The sequence below is a fragment of the Natator depressus genome, chromosome 8 (genome assembly GCF_965152275.1).
Source record: "Natator depressus isolate rNatDep1 chromosome 8, rNatDep2.hap1, whole genome shotgun sequence".
In the NCBI taxonomy this organism is placed as follows: Eukaryota; Metazoa; Chordata; order Testudines; family Cheloniidae; genus Natator; species Natator depressus.
Genome location: NC_134241.1, coordinates 40,580,711 through 40,599,755, shown reverse-complemented (window position 1 = coordinate 40,599,755; position 19,045 = coordinate 40,580,711). Strand labels below are relative to the sequence as shown.

The following is a 19,045-nucleotide window of genomic DNA, read 5'->3' as shown; positions in this document are numbered from 1 at the left end:
ATCTAGTCCTTTTTTACATTCCATTCAAGTCCCATCTACCAAATTTTCTATGGACAACTGAAGAACCAATAGATTTACAACAAGGAATTAAAACTAAGGCTATCTGTCTCCTATCACCATAGTATCAACACCTCACAGTCTGTAAAATATTAATCCTTTCCCCCTCCCCACCCCCTTGAAACAGGGCAGTCCTATTATCCCCATTGTACAGATGGAAAGATGAGGTCCAGAGTGACTTCCCCAAAGCCATCAGGGAGTCTGTGGCAGAGCCGGGAATGAACCCATTTCTCCTAAGGTATGTCTACACTGGCAGTTGAACGACAAAACTTTTGTCTTTCAGAGGTGTTAACCTCCCCCACCCCCTGCCAAAAAACCCCCCCACAATTTTTCCATGATGAGCACCAGAGTGAACAGCATGAATGCCACTTGTTGGGGGTGGAAGTTTTATGTCAGTAGGAGAGCCGACAAACAGCGGCTACGCTGCATGACTTCTAGCGGCATGGCTGTAGCGAAACAGCCATGTCACTAAAAGCTGTGTAGTGTAGACAAAGCCCATGCCTCAGGTAGCATCCTGACCATGGGTCTACTCTTCATTTCTTTCCCACTTCTAATTGAAGTAGAAGTAAAGCTCTTTGACTGAAGATTCAACTACTTTAGCTCTTACATTTAAGGCTATGCGTTCCCAATCCACAACACTGGGTCCTCCAGAAATGAGGTGCATGCAGTATAACAGGGAAGACAAGCCTGGATATTTTTTAAATGAAAAAAATTGAGGAAAGGGAGACCTTTCCAGGCCTTCTTCACACATTTAGATACTACAAAGGCCAGTCTAACACTTGCTTTTTCAGCCCCTCTTTCAGTCACCTTTAATGGGTTTGATCTGAAATAAAGACACCTTGCTGGAGCATGAGGTGTTTAAGGAAGTCTCCAGAATAATCTCTTTTCCGCAGACGGTTGCTAAAGGAAACTGAAGTGAATTATAATAGGAATTATGTAGCAGGGTTAACATTTGGAAGCTATCACACAGAAATCTGCAATCCTGAAATTGTCCTGCAGATCGTTTCTCCCTTCTTCCATGCCAGCGAAAGCAGAGGCTCCTACCAGTGCTGCTCCTGCACACAGCATGTCCAAGCAGGAGAATAAAGGGAAACTGACTAGGACTGTCACTTGGTTTCGTTCTGCTGCAGTTATTGCTTGAGAAGCAGAAACACCCTCCCAATCATGTGGGGAAAGAAGAACAAAGAGCAGCATAGGGATGGAGTGACAATTTTTAAATCAAGGTTGGGTGTTTTTCTAAAAAGATATGCTCTAGGTCTAAGTCCTATGGCCTGTGTTTATATAGGATAGACCAGATGATCACACTGGCCCCTTCTAGCATCACTCTAGGCTTCTATGCCAACAATTCTGAATGAGGGCATGGAGGGAGCATAACTGCATGTGAGAAGCACATCACTTAATTCAGTGTGGAGTTTCCTTCAAATACCAATTTAATTAACAATGGTAATTAGCTGTGTAAGTAAACAAACTTAATTCAGAAATGATGCATCTAGCAGTGCATCTAGACAGCATGCTGACATGGGGACTTTGGTTCCAGACCAGCGGGTGAGGGAAAAGGAAGGGGGGAAATGATGAACATGTGCATTATTTTAAACTAATAGCAGACAGAGGTCCGTAACAGCCATCCCTATTGCCCCCAGTTGTTGGCACATGCCATTATGATGCCTGTACCAACACAAGTTCATTACCATGCTGTTCTAAACAACTAACACGGCTGTTACTCTGAAACCTGCATGGATTTTGTCCTTCCACAAACACTTCTTACCTCTAACACCAATTCATCCAGCTGCCTCTTCAGTGAACCATTCTCTCTCTTGAGCTGCTCATTCTCCAGCAAGGCAGCCTTCAGCCTGGCCTCCAGCCCCAACATGTATTCCTTCTTCTTCCTGCGTGACTGGCAGGCTGACTCCCGGTTTTTGATCATGCGCTGCTGTCTTCTCAGGAGGTTACTCTAGATGGGGACCAAGCAGTCCGGTTAAAATAGGGAACCCTAACCTACATGCACATTGGTCATCTCATACACAATTTCTGCTCTGCTACTTTTTCAGCCAACTGAGCACTTCTATCCAAAAGTTCCTAATGTATTCATCACCGCAGCATCTAGTCTCTTATCAGGTTACACCCCCAAGAATTAGCTCACAAAGGGAATGAAAGAATTATGTCCCAATTTCTTCTCTTCTCTGACCTGTACTTTCATATTTCCTTGGCACAAACTGGTTCCCACCATATACAGGAGTGCAGGACAACTGCTGTGCTTGTGCAGCAAATGATTTTTAGGGACCAATTTATGAGGAAAGGTAAAGAACTTAACATGCATAGCTTGTAAAAATCTTGACTAAGAGGAGACACAGTCAAAAACTACAGTGATTATATGCCTTACAGCATACCGTAACCAACAGGTATGAGCATCAAACAGACAGGATTGCGCACGGTGGTATTGGGAGGATGAAGAGCAAGAGAATGAAATTAAAGAAAATGTAGCCTCAATGTCAGGCAATTTTTAAATAGTGACTTTAACTCAAATTATGAGATTTCTACCAGTCCCCTTGGGATACTATTTCAGGGGCTATTTAAACTGGACTGAACAAGGCACTGGTAAATAAACTCTCGCGTTTGCAGGCAACAACCCTGCACTGCATTGCAGGGGAAGTTTCTTTCTATTGCCCTCAATTTTCGTTTATAACCTAAAGCCTAAGAATTTATCCTTCCAAACTCTGGGCCTGATTCTCATTTACACTAAGACCCATTTACTGAACCAAATGAGTTGCCAACGGAGGGATTGAACAGGCAGGAAGAGAAGCAGGAAAAGCCAACAGAGGACAGGATTTTAAAAAGTACAGAGTGGTTGACCATGTCAAAGGTCAAGGAGGATGAGAATGGAGGCCTTGCTGCTCTTTAATTTAGCAGTTTGTTCCAGCACCTTCTCTCTCAACATCCCAACCTGACACTAGACACTGCTTCAACTGGAATAAAACCAAGCACAGAAACATTTCCATTGATCAATTTAATAAAAATATAAATTTGACACCTAAGCTGACCTGAAAGCACCCTGTTAAAGACAAGAATGGTCATGGTCCACACTAGCATTATCTGGAGTTAGTTTGCCTTAACAAATCTTCCATTGAGTTTCTTTTCTGCATAGCCTAGGAATGGGAACTGTGTTCTTGCTTTATCATGGAGACGCATAGTTAAAGATAAGGAACAACTTCCAATAAACCACAACAGGGTCTGTATTGTTGTTACATTTGTATCGGCCTGGAGTGCAGTGGAGACACACAAGACTGAAAGCTAATTGTTTTCATCCACCTGAAGAGTACTCCAATAGCCTAATAATGGACACACTAGTGGCTTACAACTGTTAGAGTATTAAAAAGGAACATAATTTATTAAAAAGGAACATAATTTGAATAATTTTGGGAGTAGGGGTTTGTGAAAATCAGTAGAATGATAAAAGAATAGCAGAGTCCGTAAACTCTGCAAGCCAGAAAGCTTTGGTTGAGGCAAATACAAGAGACAAAGTTAAAGTTATTTGTGGCCACTTTAAGTTTCCTTCTTGCAGATAACTGTCTCATAACTACAGTATTCTGCTGTGTAGCATTTGCAGCTAATTTTCCTTGCAGACACTGACAGTCATTCTATCATTCTGAAGAAGCCACATGGCTCACATTTCACTATTCTTCTTCATGATATTACAGCAGGGTTACAGAGACCAAGAAAACAAGCTACAATGCACTAAGGTTTTGGCTTCTCTCCCTGCTGATCTAATTGCGTTCTGTAAAGATCATTTATAATATGGATAGTCTGCTGCCACTGACATAATCCTGTGAAAACTAAGCTGTGTGTACTTATTCCAACTTCTTGGGGGGGGGTGTTTTTTTAATGTTCTCTGTAAGCATTGAGCTTTGTGCACAAACACTTTTCTGGTCACTGCTGAATCTTTTCAGATACTGCAAAACACATTAGATTTTACAAGCATATAAAGCCTTTTAAGAAAACAGGGTTTTAGATAAGCAAGGCATTTGGATATGATACAGTCTGGAGGCTGAGAGCGCTTCAACTACCCAGAGTTCAGATAATCAGTATTATATTGGAAATGTAAGATCATCAACATATTCCACATTCACACAGTAGTTGATGGACGATAGATCCATCAATGGTAATCAGCCAAGATGGTTAGGGATGCAACCTCATGCTCTGGGTTTCCCTAAATCTCTGACTGCCAGAAGCTGGGACTGGATGACAGGGGATGGATCACTCAATAAGTTGGTGTGTTCTATTCATTCCCTTGGAAGCACATGGCACCATTCACTGTCAAAAGAGAGAATACTGTGCTGGATGGAGCAATGGTCTGACCCAGTATAGCCATTCTTTTTGTACGTATAACTGGCACTATTTTTTCCAATGTTTGCATTTATCAACACTGAATTTCATCTGCCATTTTGTTGCCCAGTCACCCAATTCATAGAATCATAGAATATCAGGATTGGAAGGGACCTCAAGAGGTCATCTAGTCCAATCCCCTGCTCAAAGCAGCACCAATCCCCAATTTTTGCCCCAGATCCCTAAATGGCCCTCTCAACGATTGAACTCACAACCCTGGGTTTAGCAGGCCAATGCTCAAACCACTGAGCTATCTCCCCACCACCTTGGTAACTCTTCTCAGTCGGCTTTGGACTTAACTATCTTGATTAATTTTGCATAGTCTGCAAATTTTGTTAACTCACAACACCCCATATTCCAGATCATTTATGAATATGCTGAACTATACAGTAATTTTTTGACTCATAGCAGACATTCAGAACATGCCAAAACTTAAACACTAGAATTAACTGCTCAACCACATATTAAAGAGCTACATATAATGTCATATGTCTTGTATATTTTCTTTTAAAAAGAAGTCCAAAATAAGTATGGGAAAGTTTTCGCCCTAAATAGTGTTTTTTTACAACACTAATAACTAGGCTCATATTGTCCTCTCATCTTCAAAGTTACCTACAAAATTCAAGCACTTTACAAACTGAAGTTGCCATTTCAAATTAGTCCTACAAATAATACTGTTCTGAGCAAACTTTAAGCCCCTAACACGTGACATCTGGCACTGCCTTAATCATGTGCTCACTACCACTCCACATAATGTGGTAGGAATGTCCCACAGGGCAATTACTCTGCTAACAAGTTATGGAAAAAATGGCTGGCCACCTTTTGTCACTGTTGTTCTTCAAGATGTATTGCTCATGTCCATTCCATTCTTGGTGTGTGCATGCCCATGTGTGCGGTCATTGGAGATTTTTGCCTTAGCAACAGGCATAGGGCTGGGAAGGTGCCACCTTGAGTGCCACACTCACGAGCTGGTTTTTTCAGGCGCCGCCGGCCCTATGCTGTCTCAGTTCCTTCTTGCCGACAGCTCCGACAGAGGAGCAGGAGGGTGGGTAATGGAATGGACATGAGCAACACATCTCAAAGAACAATAGTTACGAAAGGTGGGTTACCATTTTTTCTTCTTCAAGTGCTTGCTCATGTCAATTCCATTCTAGGTGACTCACAAGCAGTATCAATGGAGGTGGACTCGGAGTTCAGTCTTGCAGCACCGCTCTGCCAAAGCCACCGTCGTCTCAAGCCTGCTGGGTCAGCGTGTAATGCGATGCAAACGTGTGGACGACAACCAGGTAGCGGCCCAACAGATCTCTTGGATCAGTACCTGTGCCAGGAAGGCTGCCGATTGGTGCCTGTGCCCTAGTCGAGTGTGCCGTCACAATCACCAGCTGAGGCACCTTCGCCAGCTTATAACAGTAGCAGATGCAGGCCGTGATCCAGGGCGAAATCCTCTGAGCAGACACTGGGCGACATTTCATCCTGTCTGCCACCGCAAAGAACAATTGCATTGACTTATGGAATGGCTTCGTTCTACTTATGTAGAATGCCAGCACCCTCCTTATGTCCAGGGTGTGAAGCCTGCGTTCCTCATCCAACGCATGGGGATTTGGACAGAAGACTGACAAGTATAAAACTGAGAAACGAACTTGGGCAGAAATGCTGGATGCAGGTGCAGCTGGACATTGTCCTTGTAGAAGACTGTATAGGGTGGCTCCGAGGTGAGTGCCCTGATCTCAGACATCCTGCGGGCCAGTGTTGTTGCAACCAGGAACGAAACCTTTCAAGAGAGAAGCAGGAGGGAGCAGGAAGCCAGAGACTCAAAGGGAGACCCCATAGCCTTGACAGCACAAGATTCAGGTCCCGGGGGGAACCGGGCCCCAGATGTGTAAATAGAGGAGCTCCAGACCCTTCAAAAACCACACTGTCATAGGATCTGCGAAGAGAGACCTGCCTTGGAATGGAGAATGCAATGCCGAAATGGTGGCCAGATGGACTTTGATCAAAGAGAGGGACAAGCCATCAATTTTGAGGTGCAGCAGATAATCCAATATATCCTGCAGCGAGGCCTGCTCGGCCCAAAGAGGCTGCTCCAAGGCCCAGCACACAAAACTCTTCCATTTAGCCAGGTAGGTTGCCCTGGTAGAGGGGTTCCTGCCACAGCAAGACCTGCTGAACATGGGTCGAGCATGCCCACTCATCTGCGCTTAGCCATGCAGTAGCCAAGCCGTCAAGTGCAGCGCTGCCAGGTTCGGGTGCTGGAGATTGCTGTGGTTCTGGGACAGCAGATCCGGCCAAAGAGGCAGTAGAAGAGGGGTGGCTGCCGAAAGGCTCAGCAACATGCTGAACCAGTGCTGACAGGGCCATGCGGGAGCTACTAGGATAATCATCGCTCTGTCCTGCTTGACTTTCATGAGGACCATGTGAATTAACAGCACTGGCAGGAAGGCATACATCAGCACTCCTGACCATGGAATGAGGAAGGCGTCCGCAAGGGAACCTCTGTCCAGACACTGAATAGAACAGAATACGTGGCACTTTCTGTTCTGCCTGGACGCAAATAGGTCCACCTGGGGAGTCCCCCACCTCTGTAAGATTATGTTGACCACCTCCAGATGGAACAACCATTCATGGCAAGACAAGAAGGACCTGCTGAGGTGATCTGCGACCAGATGAATGGCATGCTGGACACAAAAGTCCCAAAGACTGAGCACCTCCTGACAAAGGGCCGAGGACCTGGCACCACCCTGTCTGTTGATGTAATACATTGCAGCGGTATTGTCCGTCAGGACCTGCACCCCCTTGCCTTCCAGGTGAGGCAAGAATTCCCAGCAGGCCAAGTGAACCACCCTGAGCTTGCTGACGTTGATATGGAGGGCGAGATCATCCCGCAGGCAGCGGCCCAGGGTGCTCACCTCACCCAGGTCAGCTCCCCAGCCCAGATCTGAATCTTCAGAAACCAGGGTCAACGACGGGGACGGGGTCACGAAGTGAACTCCCTGCAGCACCGACTTGGGGTCCAACCACCAATGCAGGGATCATAGGATGTGGTTCAGCACCCTGACCACCCGGTCCAGCCCATGTCTGCTGGGAATATAGACCAAGGCCAGCCATGCTTGCAGAGGCCGTAGATGGAGTCAAGCATGGGTGACCACGTATATGCACATGACCACGTGGCCCATCAGACGTAGGCAGGTGTGGGCCGTAGTGAGCGGGTGGTTCTTTAAAGGGGAGATCAAGTCTGACATGGCCTGAAAATACGCTTCCAGAAGGAAGGCTCTGGCTCGCGTGGAGTCAGGGACCACCCCGATGAATTCTATGTGCTGGTTTGGCATCAATGTGGACTTTTTTATGTTTATTAACAGGCCTGGATCGTGGCAGGTGGAACACACCAGATGGAGGATCCTCTGCACCTGCTCCCGAGACCTGCCCTTGATGAGCCAGTCGTTGAAATACCAGAAAATCTGGACCCCTCAATGTCTCAAGTAAGCCGCCACTAGCACCATGCATTTTGTGAATACCCTTGGGGATGAAAACAGGCCAAAGGGCAGCGCCATGAATTAAAAATGGCGCCTGCCCACTATGAAGCGGAGGAAACACCTGTGACCCGGGAATATGGAAATGTAGAAATAAGCATCCCGTAAATCGAGAGCAGCGTACCAGTCTCATGGATCCAGAGAGGGGATGATGGAAGCCAGGGAAATCATGCAAACCTTCAACTTCTTGAGAGATTGGTTGATGCGATGCAGTTCTAGGATGGGTCTGAGGCCTCCTTTTGCTTTCAGAATTAGGAAGTACCAGGAGTAGAACCCCTTTCCATTCATATCCCAAGGGACCTCTTCTACGGCCCCCAGGTGCAAAAGGTTCTCAAACTTCCTGAACAAGGAATTGCTCACAAGAAGGGTCCCTGAAGAGGGAAGGGGGTTGGGGGGTGTGAGAAGGAGGGGCGGCTGAAAATTGCAGGGTATAGCCCCAAGGTACTATGTCCAGGACCCAGCGGTCTGAGGTGACCTGCAACCAGTCCGAACAGTAGGGGTGAAAGCAGTTGAGGAAAAGGAACTGCAGATCCAGGGATTTGGCTGGGGCATCACTCTCAAGCGTGCCATCATAATGAGTGCTTCTGGCCTCCTGATTGTTTTGCCAGGCCAGGCTGCACAGGTGAGCGGGAGGTAGAAGGGTGGTGACGACTAAATCCAGTATCTCTGTCCCTTCTTCTAGGAGACTCCAGACGAGGCTGCCATGGCCTCAGCGGCGGAGGCAGCCAAAACGGCTTAAGCATTGACTACGGTGTGTGCATGCTCAGCAAGAAAGGGTGGCTCTGGTGTCTTTCAGCCCATGCAGCCTCACATCTGTTTGGTCAGAGAATAGACTGTTCCCATAGAATGGGAGGTCTTGGATGGACACTACCAACCTGGCAGCTGAGTCCGCTGCATCCCATGCCATTTGCAGGGAACACTGGGCTGTTGTGGTGACTTCCTGCACCAAAGTATCAAACTCTTGGGCGAAATCCTGTGGGATATACTCCTTAAACTTACGGAGGGAGTCCCATAAATTAAAATTGTAATGGCCTAAGAGGGCCTGATGGTTTGCCACCTGAAACTGTAAACTGGAGGTGTAATCAATCTTCCTCCCAAACAAGTCCAGTCGTTTGGCCCCATTATATTTCAGGGTCAAGCTGGAACGTCCCTGTTTTTCTTTCTCGTTGGCTGCTGAGACCACCAGCGAGCCGGAGGAAGTGGGTGGGTGAGTATACAAGTATTCAAAACTTTTGGCCAAGACAAAGCATTTCTTTTCGGCCCATTTTGAGGTGGGAGGGATGGAGCAGGGGGTTTGCCAGATGGACTTGACAATTTTGAGGACCCCGTCATGCACCAGTAGTGTGACGCGAGTCGGGCTAGAGGCTGAAAGGACATTGAATAGGGTGTCCATCGGCTCAGCAATCTCCTCCACTTCCAGGCCCAAGTTCTCGTCCACCCAACAAAGCAGAGCCTGGTGGTGGTCCTTAAAGTGATCTGGCAGACTGGAGAGGCCTGCGACTGCCTCATCTGGGGACAAAGACGAGGACTGTACCACAGGCAGGGACCCCAGGTCCTCCATCTCTGCAAGCAAGGGAAGCTTAGGAGTGGGCACAGCCTCCTCAGTCTCGGCTTCCAGGCATGCCTCCTGCACCAAGCCCAGTGCTGTAGGTGCTGGCAGCTACTGCTCCAAGACTGCGGCCGACGAGTGGCGCGAAGGGGGCATAGCCATAACCGGAATTCCCCCTGCATTCCAACAAGGCCAGTGCATGGGTCACTGACCTGGCTGCCACTGACCTGGCACTGCAGTCTTGGTCATCCAGCCAAGCCGTTAAGGTCTAGGCAAGAGGCTAAACTGTCCTTCAGTGCCAGAGGAACCGCCTTCCGGAGACCACAGAGGGGCCATGGATACCTGGATCTGCCTAGAGACCACAGATAATGGTGCCCGGTATGAGGGGACCGGCGACTGGGAGACCAGTGTCAGGGGGACTGGAGGTGGGACAGAGAATGCTCCCATGGGGTAGGCGATCTGGATCAACATCGAGATGGCGACCAGTGGGAAGGTGATCAGTACCAGTAGTAAGGGGACTGGCACCTCCCTCTAGGCAATCCACATTAAGATGACGGGGACCGCGATCTTGGTGCCAGCAATCAATGGTGAGTCCCAGACTATCTCGGCAGTGGCTCCGGTGATCGGCACCACAGAGGTGGAGACAGTGGAGATGGCGCGACGGGGAATGGTGCTGGGCAGAGCTCAGTGCTGGGGGTGCACTTCGCACTGATGCCAAGATGCTCGGCAAATCCTGTCGAGATGGTTTGGATGTCGAACAGAGGGCGGACTCCGTGAGGAGAGCCGGAAGTCAAATATCCCACTCTTTCTGTATGCGGAGCCAAAAGTTTTTACAGATACGGCACTTGTCTTTTACCTATGTCTCCTCCAAGCACTTGAGACAGCTCCCGTGGGGGTCACTAACAGGTATAGGCCTGTTACAATCGGTGCAGGGCTTGAACCCCAGAGACTGGGGCAAAGTCCCCAATGCGACTCTAACTACTCAGATCACTTAACAGGTACTTAACGCTAAATACTGAAGAATCAACTATGTACAAGGCCCTAAGGCACGAAGTCCAAAGATGAAAAATGGCTAGCCCTTGCAAAGCAAGAAAGGCACTCCGACTAACCATCACGGGCGGTAAAAAGGAACTGAGAGGACGTAAAACCGGTGGCACCTGATATACCAGCGCATGAGCGTGACACTTAAGGGGGTGCCACAGCCAGCCCTACAGATACCGCTAAAGCAAAAATCTCAGATGACCGCGCATGTGGGTGCACACACACCTAGAATGGAATCGATATGAGCAACCACTCAAAGAAGAACTAACTTTTCACATAACTGGAACTAAGCTACCTATGGAATTACTTTGGATAATGCTGGGTTTACCATCTGATGGGAGTTATCCCATGAAAAAATGAGACAGCAATTACTCATTTGTAAGCATTAGCATTAGCAAGACGTACTAGTCACATAACAGAAGAGAAAGAAACCCCCACGCACAGTTTTAGGCCCTCATAATGGAAAAGATAATGCGCACATTAAAAGACAAGACCATCCAATTTTACGTGCGCTGGCTTTCTGTGCTGGTTTATGAAGAATCTGATACTTTTGGAGTTGCCTCTAAGCTGGATAAGTACAAAGCTGCATAAACATTGCTTTTTCCACCCAAGTCAAACATACTCTCTCATCTACTTATCTATGTAACTCAGCAGTAATGTATAGCTTCCCCAAGAGGAATTTTATTTTTCACCGAAATGTAAGAACACAGCCCAGAGCCTAAGATTCTGTAATAAGAGACCTCTGTTGTACCTGTTTTAGGTGATGGACAATTGCTTGCATTTTTTAAAGACTAAAGGCTGGGAGGTAGAACTGAGGCCCTGTCTTTCACATGGCAGTTCAGAATACTAACCACAAGGCCCTGTGGGAACACATGAATGTTGTATTCCCTCATGTGCCGACTGTTTGGTTAGATCATTATAACATCTAAATGCAATAGGTATGGCTGTTTTTCAAACCTCTTCCCCATTTCTCTGCTGGAATTAAATATGTTGTCCAAAAGATTGACTCTTCTTGTTTGATTGCACTCAAAGGCTGTCACTTTCTTACTGCTGGTGAGCTTTATTACTAAAGCCTGGGAGATGAGAAGCACATTATTTTTCTCACATTCTTCTCACATTCACCTTACTATCTGCTGATCTTATTCCAATCCAATTCATCTGAAAAGCCGAGTATTAATTTGTTAACAGTTTATGTTGCTACAGCAGTGTTTCCCAAATTTGGGACACCGCTTGTTCAGGGAAAGCCCTTGGCAGGCCAGGCCAGTTTGTTTATCTGCCGCGTCCGCAGGTTTGGCCGATCGTGGCTCCCCCTGGCGACGGTTAGCCACTGCGGGCCAATGGGGGCTGTGGGAAGTGGCAGCCAGTATGTCCCTCGGCCCGCACCGCTTCCCACAGCCGCCATTGGCCTGCAGTGGCGAACCGTGGCCAGTAAGAGCTGCGATCAGCCGAACCTGCGGACGCGGCAGGTAAACAAACCGGCCCAGCCCGCCCAGGGCTTTCCCTAAACAAGTGGCGTCCCAAGTTTGGGCAACACTGTGCTAGAGTATAAAAGAGGAAGTCCTGCAATGCTTTCCTCATCCTGTGACATCTGCTTAGACGAGCAAACAAAGAAATCTGTTAGAATGTTCTTATGAGAGCTACATCTGTGCAGCTGTAACCATCACATCTGGTCCATGCTACAGACACAAAAAACATGTAACCCTTTTAGTGCCGATTTATTGGTACTGGTAGCGTTCCCCCAGGGCAAAACTCCTGAAACATTAGCAATAAGAAAATAATACTATTTGACATTTATGTACCAGTAAAGGTCCATTTCCTCATTAAACACACACAAGTGTCGTGGGTCTGACCTCTCATACCATTTCTTCAGATTGCTACCTATCAGATTAGCACCTAACTCTACTTCAACACCAAGAATTGCAGATTTTTTGCTGGTGGAAACAGGCAAAACCCCCACCTAAAATGGACTGTCATCTGCTGAGCCAGTCATTAATTTGGTTCCAAATCTGCAACAGTTTTGTATACACAGATGGACTAGGGTATGCTGGATGAAGTTAGGAATAACTATATAGATTCACAGCATCCAAGGCCAGAAGGGACCCTTGTGATCATCTAGTCCAGTGGTCCCCAACCTTTCTGTGGGAATAGCATATTCCTATCTCCAGAAGACTGTGGTGGGCGCCAGACACCCCGCCGCCGAGAAGCGGCAGTGGCAAGAAGCGTCGCTGCCAAAATGCCGCCAAGAAACGGCAATGCTTCCCGGCAGCATTTTGGTGGGCGGTTCTCCGGCAGCTGTGATACTCCGGCGGCATTTCAGCAGCCCGGCGTCCTGCGGGCATACACAACTGCCCCGGCGGGCGCTATTGTGCCCACAGGCAGCGCGTTGGGGACACCTGATCTAGTCTGACCTCCTGTATAATACAGGCTATAGAACTTCCCCCTTCCCCAATTCTATAACATATATTTTAGCAAAACATCCTTGATAAAGGGCTCAGAAGCATATACTTTACCAGTGAGAAGTTGCACTGCAAGACATATAATGTACCGTTAGGACTGTAGGCCTTGCTAGAGCCATAGACATAACTAAAAGTATGAACCAGAGTAGGTTAGAATATTAACACACCAGGTATCAGCTAACCAAGTAAGCACATTCCAGACTGGAAAGAATGGTACAAAAACACACAGATCTCTCCAGTAACTACATAAACACATGCCTAAGAGATGGTACAAAAACACACCAACTCCTCAAAACAATAAGGAGGAGATTACCAGATAATGGATGAGGAGGTTTTCTCTTAACTAGCAGGTACAAGGTATAAGGGTGGTAACTAACAACATCTGGAGTGACAAGATGGGTGAGGTAATTATCTGTTATTGGACCAACTTCTGTTGGTAAGAGAGACAAGCTTTCAAGCTTACACCAAATTCTTCTTCAGATCTGGGAAACTAACTCAAAGTGTCACTGTTAAATACGAGGTTTGAACAGATGGCTTAGCGTAAGTAGTTAACACATTTCAATGGACCATTCTGGGGCCAACAAAGCTACAACAACATTGCATACAACATCTAGAGTGTAATGTGGAACTTGTCTGTATCAATGTATAAAAGGAGAAGTCATAGGAGGTACATCTTTGTGCAAGCCGAAGGAACAGCATCATGTTATGTTGATTGAGTTGATACCTTGTTGTGGGCATACATGGGTTAGTGTATCTGTAGCTCCTATCGTGCACTAGGACCGTGCTTTGTCGACAATAAACCTGACCGAGTGCCTTCGCCACGGAACCAAGCCTATGGTCTTTCTTATGAACAACACTGAGGTCTGCTGAATCCACACTGTGCACTTCTGCTAGTGCAGTTGACACCGGAGCTCCAAGAACAGCAACACTAGCAGCATTAATAATGCTGCAACATCAGCAACACTAACAACAGGACATATTACACAGTGTTCATATTCTAACAGGAGCACAGGACTCTGAGAAGAGGGAGTTGCAAATTTATCTATTGCTCCAAAGAACTAGAGTTTTATTACATGTTTCTGAAATCACTGGTATTAAAGCAGGTGGGTATTTTTCTAAGATAACACCAAACAACTAGTTGGTCCTTCAGCTGAGAGGCCTGGATGTATAGGCAAGCAAAGGAAGGCTCAATTCCTCATTAAGCAGTGACTGAACTGTTCTAAAGCAAGTCTTCATGTAAATAATTTGGTTCATACACATGCTTAGAAGTGGTTAGCAAATGCTAATATCAAACTAGACGCTAATGATTCTCAAATGTTATGTAACTGTTACGAACTACATTTCTATAAGCAGTTGGAATGCTCCTCAAATGTTCAAGAAATTCATTAAGCTTTGCCTATTCCAAGCAGAAAGGAATGGTATGGAAAAATGCAAGGAAGGAGAGTGGGGCAAGGAAACAAGGGGAGTAACTAATCGGGAAGTTTGAGGGGAGCACAGATAGTGAGGGGAAGGGAAAGTATAGGAAGAGAAGAGTAATGTAAGCTGGCGCAGAGCTGCACACATCTACAACGTGAGTACAATTTGATGTAGAAAGTAAATACAATACAATTAAAGGGTTCAGAGAGAGCAGGAGTCAAGTGGCAGGAAAGGAAGGTTGTTTTAGCAATGGCATTCTGGATAAACTGCAAACAGGGAGAGGGGAAGAAAAAGGGATGAATTTGCAGTAATTAAGGCTCCAGTACAGCAAAACATATAAACATGTTTAAAATGCACTCTGATCCAGGATAGCACTTAAAGTTAAATATAGACTTAACTCCCACTAACTTTGGTTAAACACATGCTTAAGTCCTTTGGGCTCTTCAGTCTAAGCAAGATCCAGAGGCTGGAATCTGAAGCTAGACAAGCTGGAAAGGCAATTTTTTTTAAACAATAGGGGTAATTAAGCACTGGAACAGGTTGTGATGGAGTCTCCATCACTGCCAATTTTTAAATCAAGACTGGATGTTTTTCTATAAGATCTGCTCTAGTTCAAAGAGGAATTGATTCAGGGCAGTCCTATGGCCTCTGTTACGCAGGAGGTCAGCTCGTCCCTCCTGACCTTGTAATCTATGAATCAGGACCCAAGGCAGGAGAGTATCAAGGTACGGACCAAAATTCTGGCAGTCAGAACAGAGAGTACAGAGCAGGCTTTAGAGACAGCAGAGTGGAGGAGCTAATAAAGGCTGGCAGCAGCCTGGATGTAGGCATGGGAGAGGATAATGAAGAAAGAGAGCAGAGTCAAAAGTGAAGCCAAATTTGTAGAAAACTGGGTGATGTGGAGGCTTGCGGAGTTAAACAGTAATCAGGAAGGGAATGGAGGGAGGAGAGAAGCCCCACACCCCTTTCACTGTCTCATCTCTTTCATCAGTGAGAAGAGAGTTTTAACCCCACGGTGCAGTGCCAAGAGAAGAGACTCAACATTGGCTCTGAACTCTCTTCCTTTTGGGAGTTTAAATTAAGCTCTTAGGGCACTTTGAAAATTCTGAGGCTTATTTCTTAAATGTGTGTTGTCTTTAATTGTGCTTTGGCTCAACTCACAGGGCTGATGTGTCTGTTAATACATAGTATCATTTCATTCTGAGATGGGCGTGCTTTGCAGCAAGAATGCTTTGTAGTAGAAGGTTCCCTAAGAAACCCCCAAAGAGAAATTCCACAACAGGAGAAAGGCTGCATTCACTTTTTCCAGCAGGTCTGGAGCCAATATATAGTCTTATGGCTTTTAAAATATTATGTGAGGTTTTTAAAGAAGTTAAACGAAAATGGCTTTACCATCAACAGACAGGAAGAATGGGAAAATAATTTGTTTAAAATAGGAAGATGGCTTCATAATAGAAACTGGAACGAACACTAGGAGCGGTTTGTCTCTCTCTATGTGCCAGAAAAACTGAAGCCAGCCAATAAGGATGGAAATATCCATACAAAAAAGAAGAGGTGATGGGGAAGGTCTCAGCGCTACTGAAGGGAGATCAGCATACCAGAAAGTCACCCAGCACCTACACAGCCATTCACTAACATCTTTTTCCTGTTCAACATAAAAAGTCAGGTCTTCAGCAGGTGTCAACCAGTGCTCCTTCACTGAAATCAGTGGCACTATGCCCATTTGCATCAATGAAGGATGTAGCTTAGATGCTTATTTCACATCACATCCTGTTAAAGTTCAGTCACTGCATTTTCTCTACAGCCCTTTTTCACCATTATTTGTCCATTGGCCATTTCTTGGAGAACAACGTTTTATCAAGCCTCCCATTCCCGGGTTTCTTCTAGGAGGCTTGAAATGTTTCTTCTAGGAGGCTTGAACTGATTTGTTTTAACTTTTTTTTTTAAACACAGTTGTTTCTTTCAGAAAGCAACAGCCAGGTCAGCTAATGAGAAAGAAAGTTATTTAATCACCTTACCTTCATCTAAGAGCACTACAGAAACACGCAGCCAGAACCCAAAGCTAAAATGTTGCCAACAGTGCTGTGTAGTTAAATGCCTGATGCCCAGCTAACTTGGCAGAAGGACCTCACTGCAAAATCCATCTGAAAGTGATACCAAGTCTGCTCATACAGTCAGATTCCTCACAGAGCCCCCAGTTTAACACTGTTTGCACTGGAGATGAAATAGTGGAATCTGCTTTTCAATACAGTATTTCCCTTTCCCTCACCCACACACGCACAAATATAACCAGAAATCGCAGCACTACGCCTTTCCCCAATTGTGTAACTTTTCTTCATCATGGAGCAAAAGGGAACTAAATGGTGTCTGGCTAAAAATCATTTGAAATACAATTCTTTTTAACCTATTTCTTATTACCACCTCAAAATACTGAGTGAATTTTTGAAGTCTAATATATTTGCTTAATAAATTCTGATTGCTCTTTCACTTCATTCACCATGCAACACTCGAACACACAAGGCAGTTTCTAATCAGCTCAATTTTCCAGCGTTCATGCATTAGCACAACAATAACATTTTGAGCCAAATATTGTAGGACAATGTTTTAATTTCAGCAAAAAGTTGCTTTCATTTGACCAATAAAGATATTGAAGTTTTTTTAATTTTAGAGTCTGGGAAATCATATCTCCACAAAGCATAGCATTCTGGTCTAATCAGCCATAATCACAGAGGGATTGATCCCATCACATGGCTTTTTCCACTACAGCTCTTCACAGTGGTTCTAAGGGTTTCTCCACTAAATGGAGAGCTAACAGCACCCACACTACAAGAGCTACATCACTTTTTCCTACCCATTTAGTTACATTGGTCAATACCAGGTTTACAATGGTGCCAATGACGCCAGGCCCACACTCAGAAGAGGCCCCAGCACCCGAACCATTGCTCCTCCCCCCCCCAGAAGCCCCATCCCCACTCAGTCTCTTCCCCCTGAGATCCCACTTGCTCCTCTCCGCAGCCTCCACCCTGTGTGATCATCTGGCGGGGCCTGGGGGAGGAAGAGGTCAAGTGGGGATTGGGCCTCAGGGCAGAGCACGGGCAGAGCAGGGGCCATGGTACAGGTGCCGGGGCCCACAAAAGATTAATCCGGCTCTGACATTGGTACAAACCCCAATTTAGCCTCCCTGTAAGGATGCAGCCACACCAGTATAAAAGTATTTATCATCCACTATTTATAGAAATAAACTATAGCAGTGATGCCTAAACTCTTCCTGTTGCGCCGCCCCCCCCCAATGGAATCTGGCCACCCCTCACCTCCATTACTACACAGTTGCTCAGCAGAGAAGCTTGGGCTGGGGGCTGAACTGGGGGTGGAGGAGGAGCTGGGGATAGAGGTAGAGCTGGCCTGGAAGTGGAGAGGGAATGAAGGCAGAGCTGGGTTAGGAGCGGAGCTGGGGGTGGAGTTGAGCTGTGGCTGGAATGGACCTATGGCTGGGGCCAGAGCAGGGCTAGGTGGCGCTTCCTCCCCATCCCCCATGAGGGCTGGCTTAGGCTCTGCCACATGCCCCCCCCAAAAAAACATTTCTCCACACCCCCCTATGGAGGTACACCCCACAGTTTGGGAACCACTGAACTTTAGCTACATGAATACCGGTACGACTGTGTCCATACTGGAGGGGTTGCAACAATTTAACTAAATTAGTTTTACTAGGCCTAAATTTATAGTACTGTTCATCACCCCCCAGCCCCACATCACTTCCTCTGCCTTTCTCTCTTTTGTACCCTTTTAAATGGATGTGAAAGGCGACAGGGAAGCTTGAGCAGGGTGGCGAGCAATGCCATAAAGGAAGGGAAATTCTGTGAACAGCTGCAGCAGAGAAAGCCATGTGATGGCCTTCATTTCTGCACTAAAATTGCTTGTTAAAGAGATACTAACAATTTGAAGTCTAGCCACTTAAAAAACCCTAAAAGTAGTTTCAAGGTACAACACCTGTGTCTGAGCCCACTGCCAATTTCTGCTTCGAATCAACTGACTATAAGCACAACACATAGCACATTATAGTGTTCGGAGTGTACATCACCTTTCATTCATATATATAATATAAAAAAAGAAAGTCAGGACACTCAGATTCAAGGTTCCACATGACAACAGTTACAAAGGTCTTGTCTACACTGCAAAATTACATTGTATTAGAACATGTGTTAATGCACTCTCAGGGTAGAGATAAAGCTATCATCAGGGAGCCAGGTACTCCACAGCAGAATGGGAAAAATTCTGCAGCAAGCACCCTTATAGTTGTGCAGCATGTATTCACTGTATTCCATCTGTGACAGGGTGTGCATACCCTGCTCTGGACAAGGTGGGGTTAACCCCACGCTATGGGTGGCGGAAGTCCCACCCCTCAGACCGTGCTGGGCATGCTCCAACTACTGGCTCAGTATAAAAGGAAGTAGCCCAGCCTTATTCTAGGCTGACTGCTGAAGGGGAAGGACCTTCAGTGGAAGCTCCAGCTGAAGCACCATCACAGCCTTTGATTGTGGAAACTGGAGACCCTGAGAGCCAGATTGGAGGGCTGTGGCCAATGGAGCTGCAGGGACTCACCCGTGCTAAGGAGCCTGGGA

At 46.2% G+C, this 19,045-nt stretch overlaps 1 protein-coding gene across 4 annotated transcripts in view; it reads right to left on the bottom strand.

Moving 5' to 3' along the window:
• ATF6 (activating transcription factor 6) overlaps positions 1-19,045 on the bottom strand; it is a 342,143-nt gene that overhangs the window by 258,243 nt on the left and 64,855 nt on the right. For all 4 annotated transcript variants that reach the window (XM_074960822.1, XM_074960823.1, XM_074960825.1 and 1 more), the window contains exon 8: positions 1,823-2,008. In XM_074960822.1, coding sequence (XP_074816923.1) covers positions 1,823-2,008 — 186 coding nt within the window. The remainder of the gene's footprint in view (positions 1-1,822; positions 2,009-19,045) is intronic.